Here is a 22,037-nt window from a genome sequence, read left to right as displayed (position 1 = left end):
TTTTGATTTAAACATCCAGTTAGAAACGTTTTTACATGAAACACTGAAAAGTCCAGATGAAGATTTAAAAATAAATACTTTATTTCATCACGGCCGTCACACTTTATGTTCCCACTTTTCTTTAACGATTTGATTTCATCACAATGACGTTAAGAAGCCTTTAACATGTTTCAAGATATACAGACGTTCACTTGGTTTCGTTACACAAACATGAATTCCTCCATCAGAGTCCAAAACATTTGACTTTTTTAGGAAACTTTGGATGATCATGTAAAAGTTTAGTTTCAAAACTAAACTGATAAGAAATGAAGGGAGTTTGTCCCATCAGACTGGATCCAACTTTAGGAAATGAAACGCGACCCGGTTGGTTCAGACGTCAGAACTTTTCCTCCTGCCGACGTTTTTCATCAGAAGATCATTTTGGAAAGTTCAAACAAGACCTACAGAAAACCACAAGAATATTTACACAGAACTCGTGGAAATTCAAACAGTTTGACATGAATAAACTTTGAAAGATGACAAAACTCATTTCAAACTATTCAGGAAAAGAACATTTCTATCACGAGTAAAGGATTCATTAAATAATAATTATCTTTGAAAAAATGTCCTGGGAAGAAAAAACATTTTGGTTTCAGACGCCTGAAGACCAAAGATCAAAAAGAGTTATTAATTTATTAAAAGAGGAACTCGTTACAATTAGGGCAAATCATTTTAAATGTTTAACTTGTAATTAATGAGTTTTGTTTACTTCGGGGTTTTTCTTACTGCCTTCCCTCGTAACGAGCAGCGAGTCGCAACCAAAACACTCGTTTACACACTTTTCAAAGCCGAAATTAACAACCAGAGAAGTAATTCTGCAGAAAAACGGCAGGTTGTCATGGTGACCGACCAGGAACCAAACTGCAAGAGCTGGAGGACAGTGTGTGTGTGTGTGTGTGTGTGTGTGTGTTACAGTATATTATTGCAATTTTGTTTCTACAAATATTTTAAGTTTCAGTGTTGAACCTGCACTCTAACATAGAGCCTGGGTTGTGTTATATTATCTGTTACTGGATTTAAGAGAGATGTGTTTTTCCTTTTACAAAACTTGGAGAGAAAAAGGTTCAAAGTTTAAAGAAAGATTTAAAAATATGTCTTTTCAAGACTAAAAGCTCTGTGTGTTGCATCTACATTGATTACACTATTTTTCATGAATATACAAGCTTCAGTCTTCAGTAGAAAAAATGTGATTAATGGGGATTTATTACAGAACATTTTTAAACTATTGACGGCACTAAGTACAATCTGAACATTCAAAGATCATTTCAATCAGTGTGACTATTAAAAAAAACAACCATCAAATTTAAAACCAAAATATTAAGAAATGCTGCGAATAACTAAAATAAGGAAACAGATTTCTTCTGAAACAACAAAGACAATAATAAAGTCTGAAATGAAAACAAAACATTCATTATAAATAAACTGTCTTATCACTTAATAAATGAGAAAACTCTGAGACCTCCGACCAGGACGTCCTGAACGACTCTTGGGTTCTGACCCAAACGGACTGAACGTTCCAGTGAATTCCCACTGTACCTCGATGGTGATGAGGATGACGATCATCCACTCCAGTCTCAAGCTGTGCTTCTCACTCAGGTGACTTCTCATCAGGTCTGTCAGCTGCGTGCAGTGTTCCAGCTTCTCATTCACAACCTGCAAACCACAACCAGTGAAGACCAGAGACCAAACCCAGAAGTGTCCTACCTCGAGTCTAGACGTGTCCTACGTCGACTGTGTACTACATTGACTCCAGAAATGCCCTACATCGACTCTAGAAGTGTCCTACATTGACTCCAGAAATACCCTACATCCACTCTAGAAGTGTCCTACATTGACTCCAGAAGTGCCCTACGTCGACCCCAGCAGTGCCCTACATTGACTCCAGAAATGCCCTACATCGACTCTAGAAGTGTCCTACATTGACTTCAGGAATGCCCTACGCCGAGTCTAGAAGTGTCCTACATTGACTCCAGAAATACCCTACATCCACTCTAGAAGTGTCCTACATTGACTCTGCGGTTGATGCTGAGGAACTGGCAGGTCTTGTCGTAGAGCTTCTCCAGGTTTTCTCTGTCCCAGTAGAAATCAGGCGTGAGCAGCAGGTCGGACCGCAGGTTTATAACATGTCTGTCAGAGGACAGAAGAAAAACAACCACTCTGATTCAACTGGAACAAGGATCGCTTCCAAGGAGCAGAACAGTACATTCAACAAGAGAAACCACAAAAACACCCAGATCACATTTAATAGGGTCAAGCAGGGCGAGAGAGAGAGAGAGAGAGAGAGAGAGAGAGAGAGAGAGAGAGAGAGAGAGAGAGAGAGAGAGAGAGAGAGAGAGAGAGATCTCCCCGTCGTGTCTGTTTGTTTTGGTTCCAGTGAAAACTTCCTGTCTTCCAGCCGTGTTGTTTCTAGAATCACTTTGATCAGTTTAATAACTAGAAAAATTCAGAACATCTGACTGAGAAAAAACGTGTTGGATTTATAATCTGTACAAAGACGTCCTGGGAGCTTTGCTCTGAATACATTAAACTAAGTCAATAATAAATATTACCTACTGTCCCTTTACAGTTTGAGCTGTAACTTAATTCAATATTAGATTTTCTGCAAAATGCTGAATGTAAATGTAAAAAGACAAACGGGAATAAAAACCTGCAGATTGAACTGGTGTTTAATGAAAAGTGATTCACCTCAAAGAGAAAAGTTCTCCAATCTTCTGCATCACTTCTGCAGAGGACAACTTCACTCTTTTTCCAGATTTCAATGTCTGCGAGACACAGCAGGTTGATAATGATGGTTTAGATTAATAAATATACAAAATGAATGAATGAATGAATGAATGAAAAGTGATAGTTTGTGCCGTACCTCTGGAATGGACTGAATGGATTCTACAAAGTTGTCTAATGAAACCTCCCAGATCGCCAGCTTCACTGTGAAGGAAGCAGAGGAATAGGAGAGTGCAGACCAGACTCGTCCTGGTCTGCCTTCGGTCCAGATCCTCACCTGATAAGCAGAGAGCATTCGAAAAGGCAAATTTCTCCAGAACGGCTTCCTGCTGCTCCATCTCGTCACTCAGAATGAAGTTGCCTCGCTCCAGCTTCGTGTTTCCCCTGAAAGAGAAAAGATTCATTAAGAGAGGAGAAAGAGAGTGAGAACAGAGGAAGGAGGAAAGAGGAGAAACATGAGGACGGAGGAAGAACATGAGGACAGAGGAAGAACATGAGGATGGAGGAAGAACATGAGGACGGACGAAGAACATGAGGACGGAGGAAGAACATGAGGACGGAGGAAGAACATGAGGACGGACGAAGAACATGAGGACGGAGGAAGAACATGAGGACGGAGGAAGAACATGAGGACGGAGGAAGGACATGAGGACGGAGGATCTCCGTACTGTCCCACAGTGTAGTTGATCTCCTCGTTCTCCCAGTGGACCAAAGCTACTTCATAAGGTTGAATCTCATGATGCTCCAAGATCCTCAAAACCTTCTTGATCTGCAAAGACACAGAAAGTGGACATGATGCAAAGAGCAAAGGCGAGACACTGGAAGTATCAATGAAGCCGACGAGGACAGAGATGCTCACCGTTTTTTCTTCCACGTTCCAGAAAACTGTTGAACCTTCCCTGAAAGACCAAGTGAAGAAAGTCAGTCCGAAGTCTCCAGCTGAGGGACTGGACTCCTGGACCTCCACTGCGCCGCCCTGCTGGCCACCTATTCACTTCAGTAATGTAAAAACATGAAAGGTATAATGAGGTTTTTTTTCACCTGAAGAAGAACATCAGAGCGTTGTCGTCGGGTTTGGCCGCCATGTCTGTGCTGATCACCAGCACGTTGGAGGCGTCTGAAACCAGGAGAGGCTTGTTGAGACGACCCGTCACACTGAACCAGGGCTGCAGTCTGAGCCTCACCTCTGGGGAAGTCCATCTCCTGGAAGCCATGGCCCGTCAAGTCGTGGCAGAGCGTTGGCAGGTGATACTGGTCTGCTGTGGCGAAGGCGATGCACTGCATCATATCCTGCAAACACATTCTACTGAGTGACTGAAGCAACACCCGACTGCAGAGAAAGCAGAGTCCAGGTCCTCACCTGGTCCTCATTCTGGGACGGCTGGTTGGCTCGAGATGGCTGTTTGGTTCGCGGTCCTTTAGGAGCTCTCTTCCCAGGAATCGTCACAGCTTTCAAACTCGGTTTTAGCACAGACTTCATGATATTGGTTGAATAACAACACTTGTGTTCCCTCCTGGAAGTATTCCACATGAATGCGTCTGCTGAAATCAAACTGCTGGAACTCTGAAACTCACCAAGATGAGGCCAAAACTGTTGCTTCTGCTGCTGGCGAGCGTTTGAATGAAAAGCCCCTGAAAGGATCCACATCCTGGAAGTCCTGGCTTTAGGCTCAGGAGTGGACGGAGGGATGAAGTGGGAGAAAGCGGCTGAGGCAAGAACGCAGACCGGTTTGCTCTGTGCAGACCTCCCGGCTCCCAGCGAGGACCACAACGTCCGGAGAAGCATCTTCCATAGAGTCCGACCGGAGAGCTGCAACACAGCGCAAAGGTCATGAGGTCAACCCAGCAGGCTTCTTCTGCTCCCAGTCCACAAATGGAGCTTTCCTACTGGCACTGGCTCGGCTCGGCTCGGCTCTGATGCCTCGGTCCCACCAGTATGAGCCGGAGCGGTACGGTAACTCGGTCCCACCACAGAGAGTACGGTTAAAATGTAGGCAGGATCGTGAACAATGCAGGTATTCGTCGTCATTACGCAACAGTAGTTGGGCAAACAACGTGAAGGCGGCCGCAGCTCAGCAGCCGTCAAGAGTAAATCCTTTATCCTCGTTCTCTGTGACGCAGCTTAAACTTTCTCATTGGAGGCTTTTCCACCAGAAAAAAACAGGTTCTAGTTCTGCTCCAGGTCCAGATTTAGCAGCAGTTCTTTGTCTTTCCACCACCAAAGCCCCGGCCTATCAGGGGCTAAACTGGTTCTAAGCTGGCCCCACTTTGTTGCTGGGCCAGAGACGTCATCAGCTGGGGGCGGAGTTACTGCTGGAGTTATCGCTGAACCCACATTCTGAAATCTACAGCGAACATGGAACCCCGGAGTGGTTATAGAGAAATAATTCAAATAAAGCGAGAGAAGGAGATAATAAGTTGTTCCCTGAAGTTAGATACGAGGGAAGGAGATCATTTAAAGGCGATGGCGGAGCCGTGGCTCTCCAGAGTGCTGCCGTGTTCCTGCTCTGTCAGCTGGTCGGCTCTAGAATCTAGAATCAGTTGTTTTCAGGCTTTTCATGGTGACATCATTGTAACTCACTTCACTTCCAGGTCTTGTACGGCGTTCTGACCGCAGGCTGAGGTCTGCATGAGGCAGCAGGGGGCGCTCCGCTATGAGACGCTCCACAGAACTTCTTTATAATGAACCAGACTTCTGGTTCCTCAGGAACTACTAAACAAACTACAAACTACTGGAAATGAAAACTTGGAGTTTTTAGAGCTAAAATGAGCTTTTTAATGGCTTCATGTGAAAGAGAACTTTAATCAGAGTGTTTACCTAGGTTACCATGGAAACGGCTGTAGAGCAGCGTTCTATCATTCTACACCTCCATTCCTCCATGTTGAAGCTTTTGATTCAGACACGTCCAGAAATAAAGTGAAAGGAGCAGAAATTCACTATGGAATGTTGGAATGGTGAAAAATAAGACCCAAACTCATTCACTTGTTGTTATTATTATTATTATTATTATTATTTCTCTCTATATCCACTCCGGGGCTCTGGACTGAAGCAAGACGGACGTGAAAAAACACAACCGTTTCTTTGGCGGTGCGCATTTAAGAACTGGTACCGACACCGGCACTGAACTAGGAGCTGGTTCTTTTTGGTGGAAAAGCCCTAAGAGTGAACATCAGCAGCGTCCAGCTCCGAGTGAAGCCCCTCCTCCTGTTACTGAGAGGAGTACCAGGGGGCAGCACTGTCATTTCGATAAACTAAGTTAACAAAACAACCAGTGTGCGCAAAGCGGCGTATGTAAACAACAACGGAGGGTTTATGGCTGATGAAATATTTCAATATGGCGTGGAAGTTGAGAGTGACAATCGTCACTGACCAATCAGCAGACTGCTGCGTTGTAGCTCCGCCTTATAGGACCCCTTCCTCAGTGCGAGGTACCTCAATGGGGGAGGGGTTTCCCTACCACCCACAGCTTTTGTCAGTGGAAACCCACGAAAACCCATCCTACCCCATTCCGTCTCGGCACAAACAGTGCGGCGGGGCTTTAGGCTTCTCCATCACGTGTTAGTACCTGGTACTTTTCTCATATCGAGTCATCCGGGGTTCTGAAAGTATTGCTGTGCTGATAACTGGCTTGTGGCAGCCAAGTGTTCATAGCAACGTCACTTTCTGCTCCTCGGACGTGGCTCTTCCTCTCACTGTGAAGCAGAATTCACCAGTGCTGGATTGTTCACCACTAATAGGGAACATGAGCTGGTTTAGACCGTGGTGAGAGGGTTAGTTTCACCCTGCTGAGGATGTGTTGTTACAATAGTAATCCTGCTGAAAATGTGACATCGGCAGAGGACAGGCCACCGATTGTCCGGGGCGTGATGTCACTTGTACAATGCTCAGGATCTGCTGGGGGTCAAAGGTCATGCTAAGGGACTGTCAGCTGTGGGATCTGAACCTGTGATCACGACTCTTCTCTAACCACCAGGGAACTACTACTGCGGTCAAGTCAGCCGTTCCTCGTTTCTGTTTGGTGAAGTGAGCCGCTCCAAGATGTTTCATGGTCGCTTGTATTGGGAACTTCACGGTAACGTCTGGAAGCGCAGTTGAGCTCTAGGTTTTCAAAATAAAGGATATTTTGAAATGATATGGTTTCCACTTTGTTGAATATGAACCGATTAGAAACTCGTGTTGTAGGAGACGTGATTCAACACAGATTTGGAATCTGTTACCTGGGAGTTATTAAGCTTAAAAAGAGTTCTTTTTTAAAATATGTGAATATTATAAAAAACGACCATTAAAAATTCATAGGAAGAGCTGTATCTTCATCAGCTTATATACTCATGGGATCCAATACAGGCTTTGAGCCAGGAGATCACATGACCTGGCAGCTATTGAGCAAATACAGTTTTGTTCATGGAAATGTGAATATTCTAAAAAACAAAAACAAAACATTAAACGCTTATTAAATGAAGTGTGTCAACAGTCATAAGTCGTTACATGATCCTACACTGATTTGGAGTCAGTGGGTCACATGATCAATAAGTTATTGTGCAAAATTACTGTATTTTTCATAAAAAAATTTATATTTTAAATAAAAACCATTAAACACTAAATAAAAGAGATGAGTCTGAACAAGCATGACCAGTGACACAATCCAACACTGACTTGGAGTCAATAGGTCACATGACCATAAAAGTCTCGGAGCGGCTCACTTCACCAAACAGAAACGAGGGACGGCTGGCTTGACCGCAGCGGAACTCCTGCCCATCCTTTTCATTTTTCATTCATTTCCAAATTTATTTCGAGCTACACAACACAGGCATAAAAGCCAGAAAAAAATACAATAAAAGAAAAAATAAAATCAACACTCTAGCTCGAAAAGGAGTGGGAAGAAGACAAGCTTATTAACTCCCAGACCTGTTCATAAACATAAACAATAATGATAATGTGGCTGCTACAATAACACTGTTAAAATAAAACAGAAAATAAAACAACAACAACAAAAACAGCCAAGACATATAGTCTATTATATAATGTAATATATTACTAATACTAATCACTTAGTTATTTCTTGTTAACTGAATTACATGTTATATCCTCTTACAATAATAACAACCATAATGATAATAATAATGATACCAATAACAATAATACAACTGCAATAGTATAATAGTAACAACAACAATAGACTTCATCATTAGCTAGATCTGACCTTTAAAGTATACATCACCTTATACACACTTTATAATGTTTTTAACGTTTCATGTGACAGACCGACACAACATGACGTGGGAAGAAAATCAATCAGATTTACTTTTTTTTTTAACAAATAAAGAACTTTACAAAAGCTACTGTAACTCCGGAACCATTCATGACATCTGTACATTTCAAAACCCAGAAGGAAGCAGAGAAAGTGACCATCACGTCCCTGAAGTAGGGATTACAGCTTCTGCAGTCAGACGACCAATCACAGAGCAGATCCCACATTTTAACGTCACGCTCTCCAGATCCAAAACAGAAGATTAAAACTGTTCAATTAGTCAGCGTCAGTTAGCTCTCAGTTAGCTGTTAGCTTTCAGTTTAGCTGTTAGCTTTCAGTTAGCTGTTAGCTCTGTTAACTCACCGTGAAGGAAGAAGAGACTACAAACGCCTCGGAGTTAAAACGAGCAGAGATAATCCAGAAAACTGCGCAGGTTCTACGGTTTTTGTTGGATTATTTCAGATTAAATGAAACACGTGAAGTCCAGGACGGTCAGGGGGCGTGGCGCGCGCTTCCTTTTGACACTCACTTCCTGTTGACGCTTACTTCGCGATGACGTATTTTTAAAGGTACACTGACCCCGAGTAATGACTTCCAGGTTTACAGTAAACTGAAGTTTCTTTTTAACAATAAATACGTTTTCCCCGTTCACTTAAATTGTTCATGTTCTAAACGTTTTTATGAAAATACTTTGGTAAAACATCTACATTCAATGTACAGTTCTCAAGCAAAGTATAAAGTCGCATTTACTTATATTACATAATGTGAACAAACAAGCACATTCATCAGATGTTTTCTCTCAATCAGATAAACATTTTCGACAAAATTACAGATCAGAGGTTTTCGTCGTTAATTTAGATTGTGGACAAACAAAGTCATTTATGATATTAAAGTAAATTAAATAGTGTGAAATCGTACTTAAGAAAGAGTCTTTAACAGCCCGTCAACTCCACTCTGGAGCTGGAAATCACGGCCTGCCAGTCTGAACCGAGGGTAAAACACGCCCTACCTGTCTTTATCCTGCTGTTTGCTGTTTTCTACATTTACTTGATGTTTATGTCTAATTCAATATTTATTTTTCATTATTTGAATTTGAAACATCTGTTCACTTTCAGAACTCCTGAACCACAGTCCAGACCGCCCTGGACCACAGTCCAGACCCCCCGGACCACAGTCCAGACCCCCCTGGACCACAGCGCCCCCTCCGGAGGAACGTGGTACGGTGTGTTAGTGTTGCCAGGAGGCTTGTCACAACAGAGACTGTGTTGACGTGTTGACTTGGTCCAGGTCTGAAACACTGATGGAAGTTATGGAGAACCGTGACGAGGTAATAATTTTATAATTGTCTTCACACTGAGACACAAGAACAATCGAAGAAGTTTCTCCATATTGATGGAGACGTGTGATTTCTGTCGCTTGTTATGATCTGATGATCTTCTGTAACGATCAGGCCGGTGAGGAGCGGCTCAGGATGAGGGTTGCGGTGCTGGAGGAGAGCGTGAGGTCCTGTGAGGTGGAGACCAGGTCCAGCAGACTGACGGTGGTCAGGCTGATGGAGGAGCTGCAGCGGGAGAGGAGGACGAGCTCCAGCAGCTCGGCAGCTCTCCGGTCACTCACCGAGGTTGGAGTCCACTCACCCTCTCACCGCTCTGCTCACACAAACATTATCTCACCAGGAAACCAGGAAACCAGGAAAACACTTTTACGTTTTACTTCACTTGTAGTCACTTAAGTAGCCTTTCCAGTGTTGTGCTTTGTTTATAATCCATCCATCCATCCATCCATCCATCCATCCATCCATCCATCCATCCATCCATCCATCCATCCATCCATCCATCCATCCATCCATCCATCCATCCATCCATCCATCCATCCATCATCTATACATTCATCCATCCATCCATCATCTATACATCCATCCATCCATCCATCATCCATCCATCCATCCATCCATCCATCCATCCATCCATCCATCATCTATACATCCATCCATCCATCCATCATCCATCCATCCATCCATCATCTATACATCCATCCATCCATCCATCATCTATACATCCATCCATCCATCCATCCATCCATCCATCCATCCATCCATCCATCCATCATCCATCATCCATCATCCATCATCTATACATCCATCCATCCATCCATCCTACTTGTGGATGACGTTGTGTACTGAGACGACTGAGGACCTGAAGGAGCAGTGGTTTCCGTTCTTGGTGTGTCAGGAGCTGGATGGTCTGGTGGTGAGCAGCAGGAGTGTGGAGATGGAGAAGCATACGCTGGGTGAACGGTTGGAGGCCAGCCAGAGGGTGACGGAGGCGGTGAGGCGGGAATCACTCTGTTTGGACAAACAGGTGGAGGAGCTGCAGAGACAGAGACAGGCAGCGGAGGGGAAGCTGCAGGAGCTTCTGGAGAAGATGGCCGCCCTCCTGCAGGGGCCATGTGAGAGCGTTGTCCCACCCACTGAGGAGGAGGTCCTATGGTCCCTGGATGGCCTCTGCAACAAGGTGAGATCAGGGTCTTCTCTGGTTCCTTCTGGATGGAGGTGGTCTCCTCTGGTTCTCTGGATGGAGGTGGTCTCCTCTGGTTCCTCCTCTGGTTCCAGGAGCACCAGGAGACTGGCTGACTGTTTCTGTTGGGACTCCACAGACTGTGTTGGAGATGGAGAAGAGGCTGCATCGTCTCTCTGAGGAGCTGACGGAGCAGACGAAGCTGCAGCTCAGCTCCCATCAGAGGACCGAGCTGGCAGAGCAGAAGGTCCAGGACCTGAGGGGGAGGCTGCAGGTCCTGGAGGCCCGGCTGCAGGCTGCGGAGCTGCAAAGAGACGAGCTGCAGCTCGGCAGGCAGCAGGTGAGTGAGAGCTGATCCCTGTGGGACACGACCAGACCCACCAGAGGACTCGTTTCCTTCACAGGACCAGGTTTTTCTGGAGCAGCTGTCTGAGACCATGAAGGTGGAGAACGTTGCTCTGGAGCTGGGCTTCGACATGAGGCTGAAGCTCATCCTGTCGCGAGCAGAACAACTGGTGCAACAGGAAGCCGCTACGCTGGTGCAAAGTAAAAGTCTGACTTACAGTTTACAGCGAAAGGTAACAAGCACAAGTCATCATCCCATCGTTAAGAAAAGATCTTTAGACGCAGGACGACTGACGATCAGTCATCACCCGGGATTCTGGCACTTCTACTTTAGTAGTGACAGTAGTGTGTAACTTGACTTGTACAGTTTACATCACGTCATCTAGTTTCTCTATTGTGTGGTTCTCTGTATTTTGATAGACAAGTTGAATTGTTATTCTTTTTAACAGTATTTCACTTTTATATCTACATTTATTTTCAAAAAAGTGTCATTCTAATTGACTTTATTATCTACTGATGTGAACTGAGCTGAGACCTGCTGCTGACATGATCATTACTGGTGGTTCAAATTTAACATGACAATAAGTTGCACTTTTTTAAATTTCTTTTTATTTGGCTGCTTGTGTGATGACGAATACGTCAAATACACTAGTACATACCACCTGTGACCACTAGATGGCACTTTCTGACCACAGAAAGCTGCTACAGTTCAGAAAAACCTCCATTACTGCTGTATTTGATTGAGAGAGCAAGAAAAAACGTTTCCAAAAAGAAAGATGTCCACAGCAGAATTCAAACGATCTAAACTTTTCCTCTCCATGTTGATTGGTCGACAGGTGTGACTCACACATGATAATGCGTAGTTTCTTCTAATATCCGTTTTTACAACTACTGTCTGGTTGATAGGTGAAGTCCCAGAAGGAGCAGCTCCAGAGCAAAGACCTCCAGGTCCAGCTGCTGAGGTCAAAGGTCACGGAGCTGCAGGAGGAGAAGAAGAGCCGCTCGGCTCCGGCTGCGGCGCCAAGTGAAGCTCACCTGAAGGTCAGGAGGCTGCAGAAGAAGCTGGAGCGCCTCCAGGAGGAGCTGAAGACGACCCAGCTGAAGGTAGAGGGCCGAAGGTTTCAGAGCCACAGTCTTTCCACCGCTCCTCCCTCATCTTCATTCAGGTCTGCTTTTCAAAGAACAGAGGGGTGAAGATGGGAAACACTGTCTTCCTCATCAATTGTAGTACAGACGCCGTTTGTACTGATGAAAGGCAGCATGTTAACTAGGGTGGTCCTTCCAGAGGGGTACATTTTCAAAATGATATTTTTTCAGCTCCAACCCCCTAAATTTGTTGGAATAGCTGGAAAAACTCTCCTGGTGAATTTATTTCCAATTCCAACAACATTTACCCCTCCCTCAATGAGACTGAAGTTTAGCCTTATCTCGGTATCTCTCAGAGGAGCTGGTCGCTCTGGCACTTTTTGACCCCCAGTGGAGGAAAAGAGGCAAATCCTCCCCACACTTCATGCCACAGTGGGAGATGAATCTCCAGAGAAGCGCCCAACACTCCCAAATCAAGCTATTTCTGAACTCCAGCTGAAGGACGTGGCAACAACCAACACAGGACAATTCTTCCAGAAGCTGAGTTTGGAAGACGGCTCCCTTGACCCTGATCCTGCTCCTTGGCAGCAGCGTGAAGACGTCCAGACAGCAGCAGCAGCAGATAGCGGTCATCAACGACCATGCTGAGCGCAGTGTCGCCTTAATCCAAGAATACAATGGAAAGAGAACTCAGAATGAGGAGCAACTGCAGTTTCTCCTCCAATCTGTTTCTCGTCATCACACAGAATGTCCAGAGTCCAAAAAGAAGAGTGTAGCTGCTGGTGTGGTGCCTCAGCAGAAGAGCTGCTGGTATGGTGCCTCAGCAGAAGAGCTGCTGGTATGGTGCCTCAGCAGAAGAGCTGCTGGTATGGTGCCTCAGCAGAAGAGCTGCTGGTATGGTGCCTCAGCAGAAGAGCTGCTGGTGTGGTGCCTCAGCAGAAGAGCTGCTGGTATGGTGCCTCAGCAGAAGAGCTGCTGGTATGGTGCCTCAGCAGAAGAGCCAGGTAAACTAAGCTGGGAGCCAATAGACGGGCTCAGCAACCTTAAAGGAACATAAACAGATATTTGGGACGGAGACTGAAAGTTGGATGATGTATAGGGAATGTGAATATTGCTTTTTATTTAAGGATTTTGTTTTCACATTTAGAACAAACAGAAAGACAAGCATACTGACTACTTAGTCATATAATGATGTTTTGAACTTTTGAATGTTTCTAATTTTCATCACCATTGATATTTGTCCTTTTTCATACATGTACAATTGTAGATTAAATTGCTTGATATCAGTTCTGATGTTTAAACTTTAATTTTCATTCTAATTTTAATTGTTATATGTTGTATTTATTCCCAGATTATGAGCGCCCCAAGGAGCTGGGGGGGGGGGGGGATTTAAAGGTCACTGAGGGAGGGGTAAAGGTTGTCCAATTGAGAAAAAAATTCCCGAGGACAGTTTTCTCAGCTAATCCAACAAATTTCATGGGTTGGATCTTAGAATTTCCAACTTCCATATTTAAGGACCACCCTAATGTTAACAGACTGATCCCACCCTGAACAGTCCTGTAATACCACTCTGGTCCACCAGGTGGTGCAGAGAGTCACATTAGCACTCTTTCAGCAGGAAGCATTTTACACAGAAGAAGTGTAACATGTTGGCATGAGGAAAATGTATTTCACATTAGATAGATAGATAGATAGATAGATAGATAGATAGATAGATAGATAGATAGATAGATAGATAGATAGATAGATAGATAGATAGATAGATAGATAGATAGATAGGTAGATAGATAGATAGGTAGATAGATAGGTAGATAGATAGGTAGGTAGGTAGGTACTTTAGCATCGACCACTGTGCTATACTATATTATTCCTGCAAAATAAAGAAAAACATTCTTGATAAAGGATAAGAAATAAGAAAGAAAACTGTTTGCCTTCTTTTTCAAAAACTTTAATTGGAGAGAGAATTCCTTTATATGACTGGGATTGAAAAGTAGAACCGAGGTAACAGTTGAGACGCCATCCATCTCCCATCCTTCTACCCCTTATCATCCTTCCATCATCATCCATCCTTCCATCATCATCCATCCTTCCATCATCATCCATTCACTCCTACATCATCCATTCATCTATCCCTCATCCATCCATCCAATGTCCTGTATCAAACATAGACCCTGTACGATAGACCCTGTACCAAACATAGACCCTGTACTAAACATAGACCCTGTACCAAACAGACCCTGTACCAGACAGACCCTGTATCAAACATAGACCCTGTACCAGACAGACCTTGTATCAAACATAGACCCTGTACCAAACATAGACCCTGTATCAAACATAGACCCTGTACCAGACAGACCCTGTACCAAACAAAGACCCTGTACTAAACAGGCCCTGTACCAAAGATAGACCCTGTACCAAACAGACCCTGTACCAAACATAGACCCTGTACTAAACAGACCCTGTACCAGACAGACCCTGTACCAGACAGACCCTGTATCAAACATAGACTCTGTACCAATCATAGACCCTGTATCAAACGTAGACCCTGTACCAAACATAGACCCTGTATCAAACATAGACCCTGTACCAAACAGACCCTGTACCAACCGCTCAGTGACTCAGTGTTCCGTCTCTGCTGTGCGTGATGATGGAAGTTGACAGTGACACAGCAGAAAAAGCAGAGCGTGGCGAGTTCGGACCTGCAGAACCAGGACAAGAGGACCAGAGAGGAGCGGCAGCAGGTGGACATCCTGAGACGGAGCCTGGCTCGGCTGTCCCAGAGCCACAGAGACGTAAGGACCGAACGGGGACCACAGGAAGCAGCTTTAACATTAAACAGTGAAGGGAGGAGGAGGTGGATGTTGTACCGACTATAACAGAATCTTTTCTGGTCTCATGACTCTGGAATCAGTTAGAGCTGCAGTCCTGTCACCTGTTGCTCAGAGCTCATGTTCCAGCTGGAAAATGGATTCCGGCTCCTCGTGAAGCTCCTCTCTTGGTTTGTTGTTCAGCTGCTGAACTTCCGGACGCTGGTTTCTCAGATGTTGGGCCTGGACCCCTCAGTTGTGGAGCATCTGGACTCAGACATCCTGGAGCTGCTGGAGGCTCTTCTTCACGCTCACCATCACCACCATCACGTCCTCCATCAGGTGGAGCCCTGGTCCTGCTCCACCCTCCACCAGCCTCATCAGCAGCTTCAGGAGAACTGCAGCGCCGGGCTACAAGATCCGGGCTCCCTTCAGGGACGTCTCAGTCATCTGTTATGACCCGGCTCCTCGTCTGCTCAACCATTTATTCTATTCCTCTCAGTACTCAAAGTATTTTAAAAAGTAAAGCAGATAAACCTTAAACCTTCAATCATTTTGATATTTTGTTCGTGACATTTCTCCGGATTCAAATAATCAGACTCCAGTTTACTGAGAAATCTCTACGATCGGCTTCAATGTGGAAGTTTTATGTGATTTCAGTCAGTTTCTAAAGAGTCAACTTTAGTTTTATTCTCCACTTTTTTATCGTGGTTTCTTGGAGAGAATAAAAACCTCAGTTATTCATGAATTACACTCAGATTACAGTCGTACCAGAACCATTATTCCCTCCTGAACAAGCTCCAGGTGAATTTCAATGATTTTCTCAAACGCAACAAAAGCAAAATGTTTTAAAACCAGTTACTGCTGCATTTGGAGACGAGCGTCAAACATCTGGCTTTAGGGTGAGGTGAGGTGAGGTGAGGTGAGGTGAGGTGAGGTGAGGGTTCAAGGTCCATTTCGCTGCTCCACTGATTCATTGTGGCTCTGACCCACAAATTTGACCCTCTGAGACATGAGAGCATCGCAGGTGATACCATCTTCTGAAAGTATCTACAGAGAATCACAAAATGTGTTTCCATATGAATCTGATTGCTGATTAGAAAAGCAGCAAACAAAAATAAACACACAAACACCAGAATGTGGATTTGGCATTCCTTGTTTCTTAAGGTCGCATATACATACATTTCTCATATTAACTTTGTCTTATATACATGTTAAATAATCTCAGACTCTTATACATTTGATACCGACTGTCGTATAAAATATACATTTTTACTTCTATGTTTCATACTAATTGGTTTTGAAGATGTATTTGAAAATAAAACAGAAAAATGTATAAAGACGCTGGACGGATGATAAAACTCTGGGACATTAAAACACTCAACGTGGCCTGAATGACGTCTGGAGTTATAGAAGTTTAGCACAGACACGACGAGAGCAAAGCAAGGATTTAAACCGCATGCTGAAGTACAGGTACAAAAATAACTGCAGTGAAAGACGGAGTCAAAGTTATTGTTTTGCTGAGTTACGAGCAGGTTCACAGGTTAGAATCAGATCAGAACTTTGGTGCTTTTCTGTCACTGAACGAAGCAGAGACTCTTTTATCCAGCAGGTCAAACCCAAATACTCCAGTTACTGCGCCAAAGATACTCCTCGGTCCACACCGCAGAGTAACAGGGTGTTACACAGAGTAACAGAGTAATAGAATGTTACACAGAGTAATAAAATGTTACCTGGGAGTAACAGAGTGATACACAGTGTTACACAGAGTAACAGAGTAACAGAGTGATACACAGAGTGTTATCCAGAGTAACAGAGTAATAGAGTGTTACTCAGAGTAACAGTGTTTGATCTGATGTGCTACACAGTGATTAACTGGAGACGACAGGATTAGTTTTCACTCTCAACATGTTCAAAGATGCCAGTGCAGTTTCTCATAGGGCTGGAATCAGCCTGGAATCAGCCTGGAATCAGCCTGGAATCAGACGCAGTCCCAGTTCAGTTACACAGGCGGAGGTCCGTGGGTGTAGCTGAGCATGGGGTAGAAGGAGTGAGCGAAGTTGTTGGACTGAGCGCAGTAGTCGTCCTCGGACATCGGCAGCAGGAAGGCGAAGACCAGCAGGAGGAGGAGGAGCAGCTGCAGGGGCAGCGCCACCCACAGGACGCGCCACAGAAAGCAGGACCGCCGTCCAGGCTCCGGACCGTCAGAACGGAAGGAAGCGGATCCATCGTCGCTGTGAGACCTGCACACACACACACACACACACACACGCACACACACGCACACACACGCACACACACACAGTGAGAATTAGTAACCTCTCCTCTCATCACAACATGATCTCAGCTCCAGGAAGCAGAACCAGGAACTGGATCAGTCGACTGAAGAGGTCTGGATGTTCTGGTCCTTCAAGACCAGGGGTCTTCAGTTCCAGTCCTGCATGTTTCTGGTCTCTACCAGTTCCATCACACCTGAATGCAATAAGGGCTCGTTATTGGGCTTTTTTTTGACAAGCTTGATGATGACATCAGTGTGATGAAGCTTGGAGAACTAAAACGTGCAGGACACCGGCCCTCCAGGCCTGGAACTGAAGACCCCTGTTCTGTGGACTGTGGTCTGGTGGTCTGGCTATGGTCTGGTGGTCTGAGCGTTGTGCCGGCGGCACCATGCTGTACAGGGTTAACATGGTGGTCACATGCTGACTGACACTGGAGGACAAACAAACAGTCACAAACAGGTTCCAATGCTTCAGTCCTACCAGACCAAACAGGTTCCAATGCTTCAGTCCTACCAGACCAGTACGCTTCTTCACACAACATGTAAACAGGAGGTTTGAAGCGAGCCGAGGAAGAAGAGCAAAGCGATCAGGAAGAGCTTGTTGAGCAGATCGATCACCTCGTTAAACTGTGTGAAACACTCATTCAGCTTCTTACCAGGTAAAACTACATCTTAGCACATGATGAGGTGACTTTAATCAAGACAAAGTAGATTTAATGGTTTGATCACTTGACCTGTCAAGTAGCAGTGAAATCAATGAGTCGACGGCTGCGGTGTTTCCTGTTTCCTGCTCTGCTCCCACATTCACACGTTCACACTTCAGATTTCTCCTCCAGCCGATGATGGTCAGTGTGACTGACAGATGAGAATTCGTCACATCTGGATCACATCAGGCCTCTTTACAGGGAATGTGTGAATACTGGGAGAACATGCAGGCTCCTGTTGTGAGGAGCGAGTACCAACCACTACACCACACCAGGGCTGCAATATGAAGGAAAATGAGTGTATTTCCCACAATGCAACAGTGTTAGTTAAAGTCATTGTCACCCTCAGTTTATTGTCTTCTTGTAGCCTCTCTCTCTCTTTTCCCTTTTTTTTTGGGGGGGGGGGGCATTCACACCATGTTCATGCTGCACTTTTGGAACAGAATAAAATTAAAACCTACTGGAAAATGTCATGCAGTTACACCAGCTGCTGGTTTGGGGGCGCTGTTGCCCAAAACAAACACTGACCAGAGAGGAAGTAAAGAAGAAACACAGCTCATTGATTGGTCCAGACTGAAAGATGAAGTCCTGCCACTTTAGCCCATGGTGGCTAGGCTAGTTAGCTCATGGCTAATTGGTAGCCACAAACAACGGTGACAGAGTTTTCAGACCAGATCAATGAGTCTTCCTCATTACTTCCTCTCTACTTGCTCTTCACTACTTCTTCCTCACTACTCCACGTCTGCTTGCCTGATATTTTCCAACTTTTTCTTTCTGTGTCTGATTTGCACAGATTTGTTTGTTTACTACCCAGAATGCATTGCACTCTACATCAGGTCCTCTCACCCCACCCGCTTGCACGAGAACCAAGACCCAGGTTTTTAAGGGGATCAGAAATCTCTTGTTAGATCCGGCTCAGAGTTCGGGGGGAGCGTTCGCGATGCCCAAACAAAACAGTCCCAGAAACTCCCAGTAGAGACTCTGGTCCGGATCAAACAGGGAATGTGAACGCGAACTGACACTCTGCTTGTTCCTACATGTTGACCAGAGGTTCCTACATGTTGACCAGAAGTTTCTACATGTTGAATAGAGGTTCCTATTGACCAGAGGTTCCTACATGTTGACCAGAAGTTTCTACATGTTGAATAGAGGTTCCTATTGACCAGAGGTTCCTACATGTTGACCAGAAGTGCCCCTTTGCCACTTGACAGATGGAGAGCTGAGCAGTAAGACTGGTGGATGACAGACTGGGGGGGTGAACGGTCAGAGAGAGAGAGAAGCAGCAGAAGAAGCAGCAGCAGCAGCAGCAGAAGAAGAGATGCCATACAAGAGGAGAAGAAGAAGATCAGAGTGTGGAGAGAGAAACTGTAGCCTTTGCATTGTTCATTGCAGACATTTACTGGCTCGGAAACCTGAGAGAAAAAAGGTGCGTGCGTTCAGCGTGCGATTGAGGCAGAAAGGTGTGTTATGACGTCAGTGACGTCCTCTGGTTAGAGACATGATGCGGTTTGGCCAAAAAGAGGCCTTGAATTTCTGGATCATTTAGGATCAATAAGGATAATTAAGGATCAAGAAGGATAATTAAGGATCAAGAAGGATAATTAAGGATCAAGAAGGATCGATAAGGATCAATAGGGATCAATAAGGATCAATAGGGATCAGTAAGGATTGATAAGGACCAATAGGGATTGATAAGGACCAATAAGGATCGATAAGGATCAATAAGGACCAATAAGGATCAATAAGGATCAATAAGGACCAATAAGGATCAATAAGGATTGATAAGGATCGATAAAAATCGAAAAGACCAATAAGGACCAATAAGGATCAATAAGGATGTGTGGACAGCCACTCACCTCGTCTCCTAACCTACACAGAGTATCTAGACTACAGAAGATGATGAAGTCACTGTCATGAGCTCCAGTTTGAATGTGATGAGTTATTGATCAGTTATTGATCAGTTGAGTGAAGTGCTGATAGAAAGCTGATAAAAGGTCAAAGGTCGCCTCTTGGGCTGAGCTCCATCATCTTCTGCCAGAGTCCAACAGAAAGGTACCTGAGGCGTGAGCTGCTCTCTGAGGGTCCCGCCTCTGACTCACTACATTTGCCCCGTTGCTGTTTGCAATGAACAGGGGGGGGGGGGGGGGGGGGGGGGGGGCAGAAAGAAAGGATGGTTCAGTCCAGCAAATCAACATGAAGAATGAAAGAAAACCCCACAATGAAAGAAGAGCAGCAACAAAATCATACATGAAGTGACGGATCGTGTGTGATAGTGACTCACTGAGTCTGTTACTGCAGACTGAGTCTGTTACTGCAGGTTGAGTCTGTTACTGCAGGTTGAGTCTGTTACTGCAGGTTGAGTGTGTTACTGCAGGCTGTTTCTCATATAAAACAATAACACTGGGTGAAGCTGCAGCATCTTGTGATTCAGTATTTTATCAGTTTGTTTCCAGTTTGGTTCATTATAACAATAAATACTGACAGGAAGTGAGAAGAAGTGAGGAAGTCAGAGGAAGTGAGCGGAAGATAGAGGAAGTGAGAGAAAGTGAGGAAGTCAGAGGAAGTGAGAGGGAGATAGAGGAAGTCAGAGGAAGTCAGAGGAAGTGAGGAAGTAAGAACAAGTGAGAGGAAGATAGAGGAAGTGAGGAAGTAAGAAGAAGTGAGAGGAAGATAGAGGAAGTGAGGAAGTAAGAAGAAGTGAGAGGAAGATAGAAGAAGTGAGGAAGTAAGAAGAAGTGAGAGGAAGATAGAGGAAGTGAGGAAGTAAGAAGAAGTGAGAGGAAGATAGAAGAAGTGAGGAAGTAAGAAGAAGTGAGAGGAAGATAGAGGAAGTGAGGAAGTCAGAGGAAGAGAGAAATGAGAGGAAGATAGAGCAAGTGAGGAAGTGAGAAAAAGTGAGAGGAAGATACAGGAAGTGAGGAAGTAAGAACAAGTGAGAGGAAGATAGAAGAAGTGAGAAGAAGAGAGAGGAAGATAGAGGAAGTGAGAGGAAGATAGAAGAAGTGAGAAGAAGAGAGAGGAAGATAGAGGAAGTGAGAGGAAGATAGAGGAAGATAGAAGAAGTGAGAGGAAGATAGAAGAAGTGAGAGGAAGTGAGAAGAAGTGAGAAGAAGATAGAGGAAGTCAGAGCAAGTGAGGAAGTAAGAACAAGTGAGGAAGTGAGAAGAAGTGAGAGGGAGATAGAGAAAGTGACAAGAAGTTAGAGGAAGTGAGAGGAAGTGAGAGGAAGATAGAGGAAGTGAGAAGAAGTGAGGAAGTCAGAGGAAGTGAGAGGAAGTGAGAAGAAGTGAGGAAGTCAGAGGAAGTTGGAGGAAGTTAGAAGAAGTGAGAAGTGAGAGGAAGTGAGCGGAAGATAGAGAAAGTGACAAGAAGTGAGAGGAAGATAGAGGAAGTGAGAAGAAGTGAGAGGAAGTGAGAAGAAGTGAGGAAGTCAGAGGAAGTGAGAGGAAGTGAGAAGAAGTGAGGAAGTCAGAGGAAGTTGGAGGAAGTTAGAAGAAGTGAGCGGAAGATAGAGAAAGTGACAAGAAGTGAGAGGAAGATAGAACAAGTGAGGAAGTCAGAAGAAGTGAGAGGAAGATAGAGGAAGTGAGAGGAAGATAAAGGAAGTGAGAGGAAGATAGAGGAAGTGAGAAAAAGTGAGGAAGTCAGACGAAGTGACAAGAAGTGAGAGGAAGTGAGAAAAGGTGAGGAAGTCAGAGGAAGTGAGAAGAAGTGAGAGGAAGTGAGAAGAAGTGAGAGGAAGATAGAGGAAGTGAGAAGTGAGAGGAAGTCAGAGGAAGTGAGAGGAAGTGAGAAGAAGTGAGAGGAAGTGAGAGGGAGATAGAGAAAGTGACAAGAAGTTAGAGGAAGATAGAGGAAGTCAGAAGAAGTGAGAGGAAGTGAGAAGAAGTGAGAGGAAGATAGAGGAAGTGAGAGGAAGTCAGAGGAAGTGAGAGGAAGTGAGAAGAAGTGAGAAGAAGTGAGAGGAAGATAGAGGAAGTGAGAAGAAGATAGAGGAAGTGAGAGGAAGTGAGAAGAAGTGAGGAAGTCAGAGGAAGTGAGAGGAAGTGAGAAGAAGTGAGGAAGTCAGAGGAAGTCGGAGGAAGTTAGAAGAAGTGAGAAGTGAGAGGAAGTGAGCGGAAGATAGAGAAAGTGACAAGAAGTGAGAGGAAGATAGAACAAGTGAGGAAGTCAGAAGAAGTGAGAGGAAGATAGAGGAAGTGAGAGGAAGATAAAGGAAGTGAGAGGAAGATAGAGGAAGTGAGAGGAAGATAGAGGAAGTGAGAAGAAGTGAGAGGAAGTGAGAAGAAGTG

The 22,037-nt window shown here is 44.6% G+C and overlaps 3 protein-coding genes across 3 annotated transcripts in view; 1 reads left to right on the top strand and 2 right to left on the bottom strand.

Moving 5' to 3' along the window:
- Nucleotides 1-59: 59 nt before the first annotated feature.
- Nucleotides 60-8,552, bottom strand: rmnd1 (required for meiotic nuclear division 1 homolog). The gene is made up of 12 exons (XM_080479284.1): nucleotides 8,373-8,552; nucleotides 4,121-4,570; nucleotides 3,945-4,050; nucleotides 3,802-3,877; nucleotides 3,620-3,659; nucleotides 3,429-3,529; nucleotides 3,038-3,144; nucleotides 2,900-2,964; nucleotides 2,725-2,801; nucleotides 2,046-2,166; nucleotides 1,576-1,692; nucleotides 60-440 (listed from the first exon to the last, which is right to left on the bottom strand). Exons 2-12 carry the CDS (start codon nucleotides 4,544-4,546, stop codon nucleotides 408-410), a joined length of 1,269 nt encoding a protein of 422 aa, XP_080335410.1. The 5' UTR covers nucleotides 4,547-4,570; nucleotides 8,373-8,552; the 3' UTR covers nucleotides 60-407.
- A 9-nt stretch (nucleotides 8,553-8,561) lies between these two features.
- Nucleotides 8,562-15,222, top strand: ccdc170 (coiled-coil domain containing 170; the record flags this gene model as incomplete). The annotated part of the gene is made up of 10 exons (XM_080480599.1): nucleotides 8,562-8,566; nucleotides 9,125-9,226; nucleotides 9,297-9,336; nucleotides 9,460-9,582; nucleotides 10,241-10,522; nucleotides 10,665-10,865; nucleotides 10,930-11,103; nucleotides 11,777-11,974; nucleotides 14,611-14,748; nucleotides 14,968-15,222. 10 exons carry the CDS (start codon nucleotides 8,562-8,564, stop codon nucleotides 15,220-15,222), a joined length of 1,518 nt encoding a protein of 505 aa, XP_080336725.1.
- Nucleotides 15,223-15,908: 686 nt separating this feature from the next.
- syne1b (spectrin repeat containing, nuclear envelope 1b) overlaps nucleotides 15,909-22,037 on the bottom strand; it is a gene marked incomplete at its 5' end in the record, with an annotated part of 101,104 nt that continues 94,975 nt past the window's right edge. The window contains 2 exons of the mRNA XM_080480598.1: nucleotides 15,909-17,006; nucleotides 19,802-19,860. Of these exons, the coding sequence (XP_080336724.1) occupies nucleotides 16,766-17,006; nucleotides 19,802-19,860 (300 nt within the window). The 3' untranslated portion in view covers nucleotides 15,909-16,765. The remainder of the gene's footprint in view (nucleotides 17,007-19,801; nucleotides 19,861-22,037) is intronic.

This window comes from Lipophrys pholis, assembly GCF_963383615.2.
Source record: "Lipophrys pholis genome assembly, chromosome: 14".
Taxonomy (NCBI): Eukaryota; Metazoa; Chordata; class Actinopteri; order Blenniiformes; family Blenniidae; genus Lipophrys; species Lipophrys pholis.
Note: the sequence above shows the minus strand (reverse complement) of the source record. Positions and strands in the feature narration are given on the sequence as shown.

Excerpts from the sequence above, each read along its gene's own strand:
- rmnd1 (XM_080479284.1), bottom strand. The coding sequence starts at position 4,546 with ATGCTTCTCCGGACGTTGTGGTCCTCGCTGGGAGCCGGGAGGTCTGCA. Across the intron at positions 4,051-4,120 it reads CGTCCCAGAATGAGGACCAG|GATATGATGCAGTGCATCGC; the intron begins GTGAGGACCTGG and ends ATGTGTTTGCAG. Across the intron at positions 3,530-3,619 it reads GGAACGTGGAAGAAAAAACG|ATCAAGAAGGTTTTGAGGAT; the intron begins GTGAGCATCTCT and ends GTGTCTTTGCAG.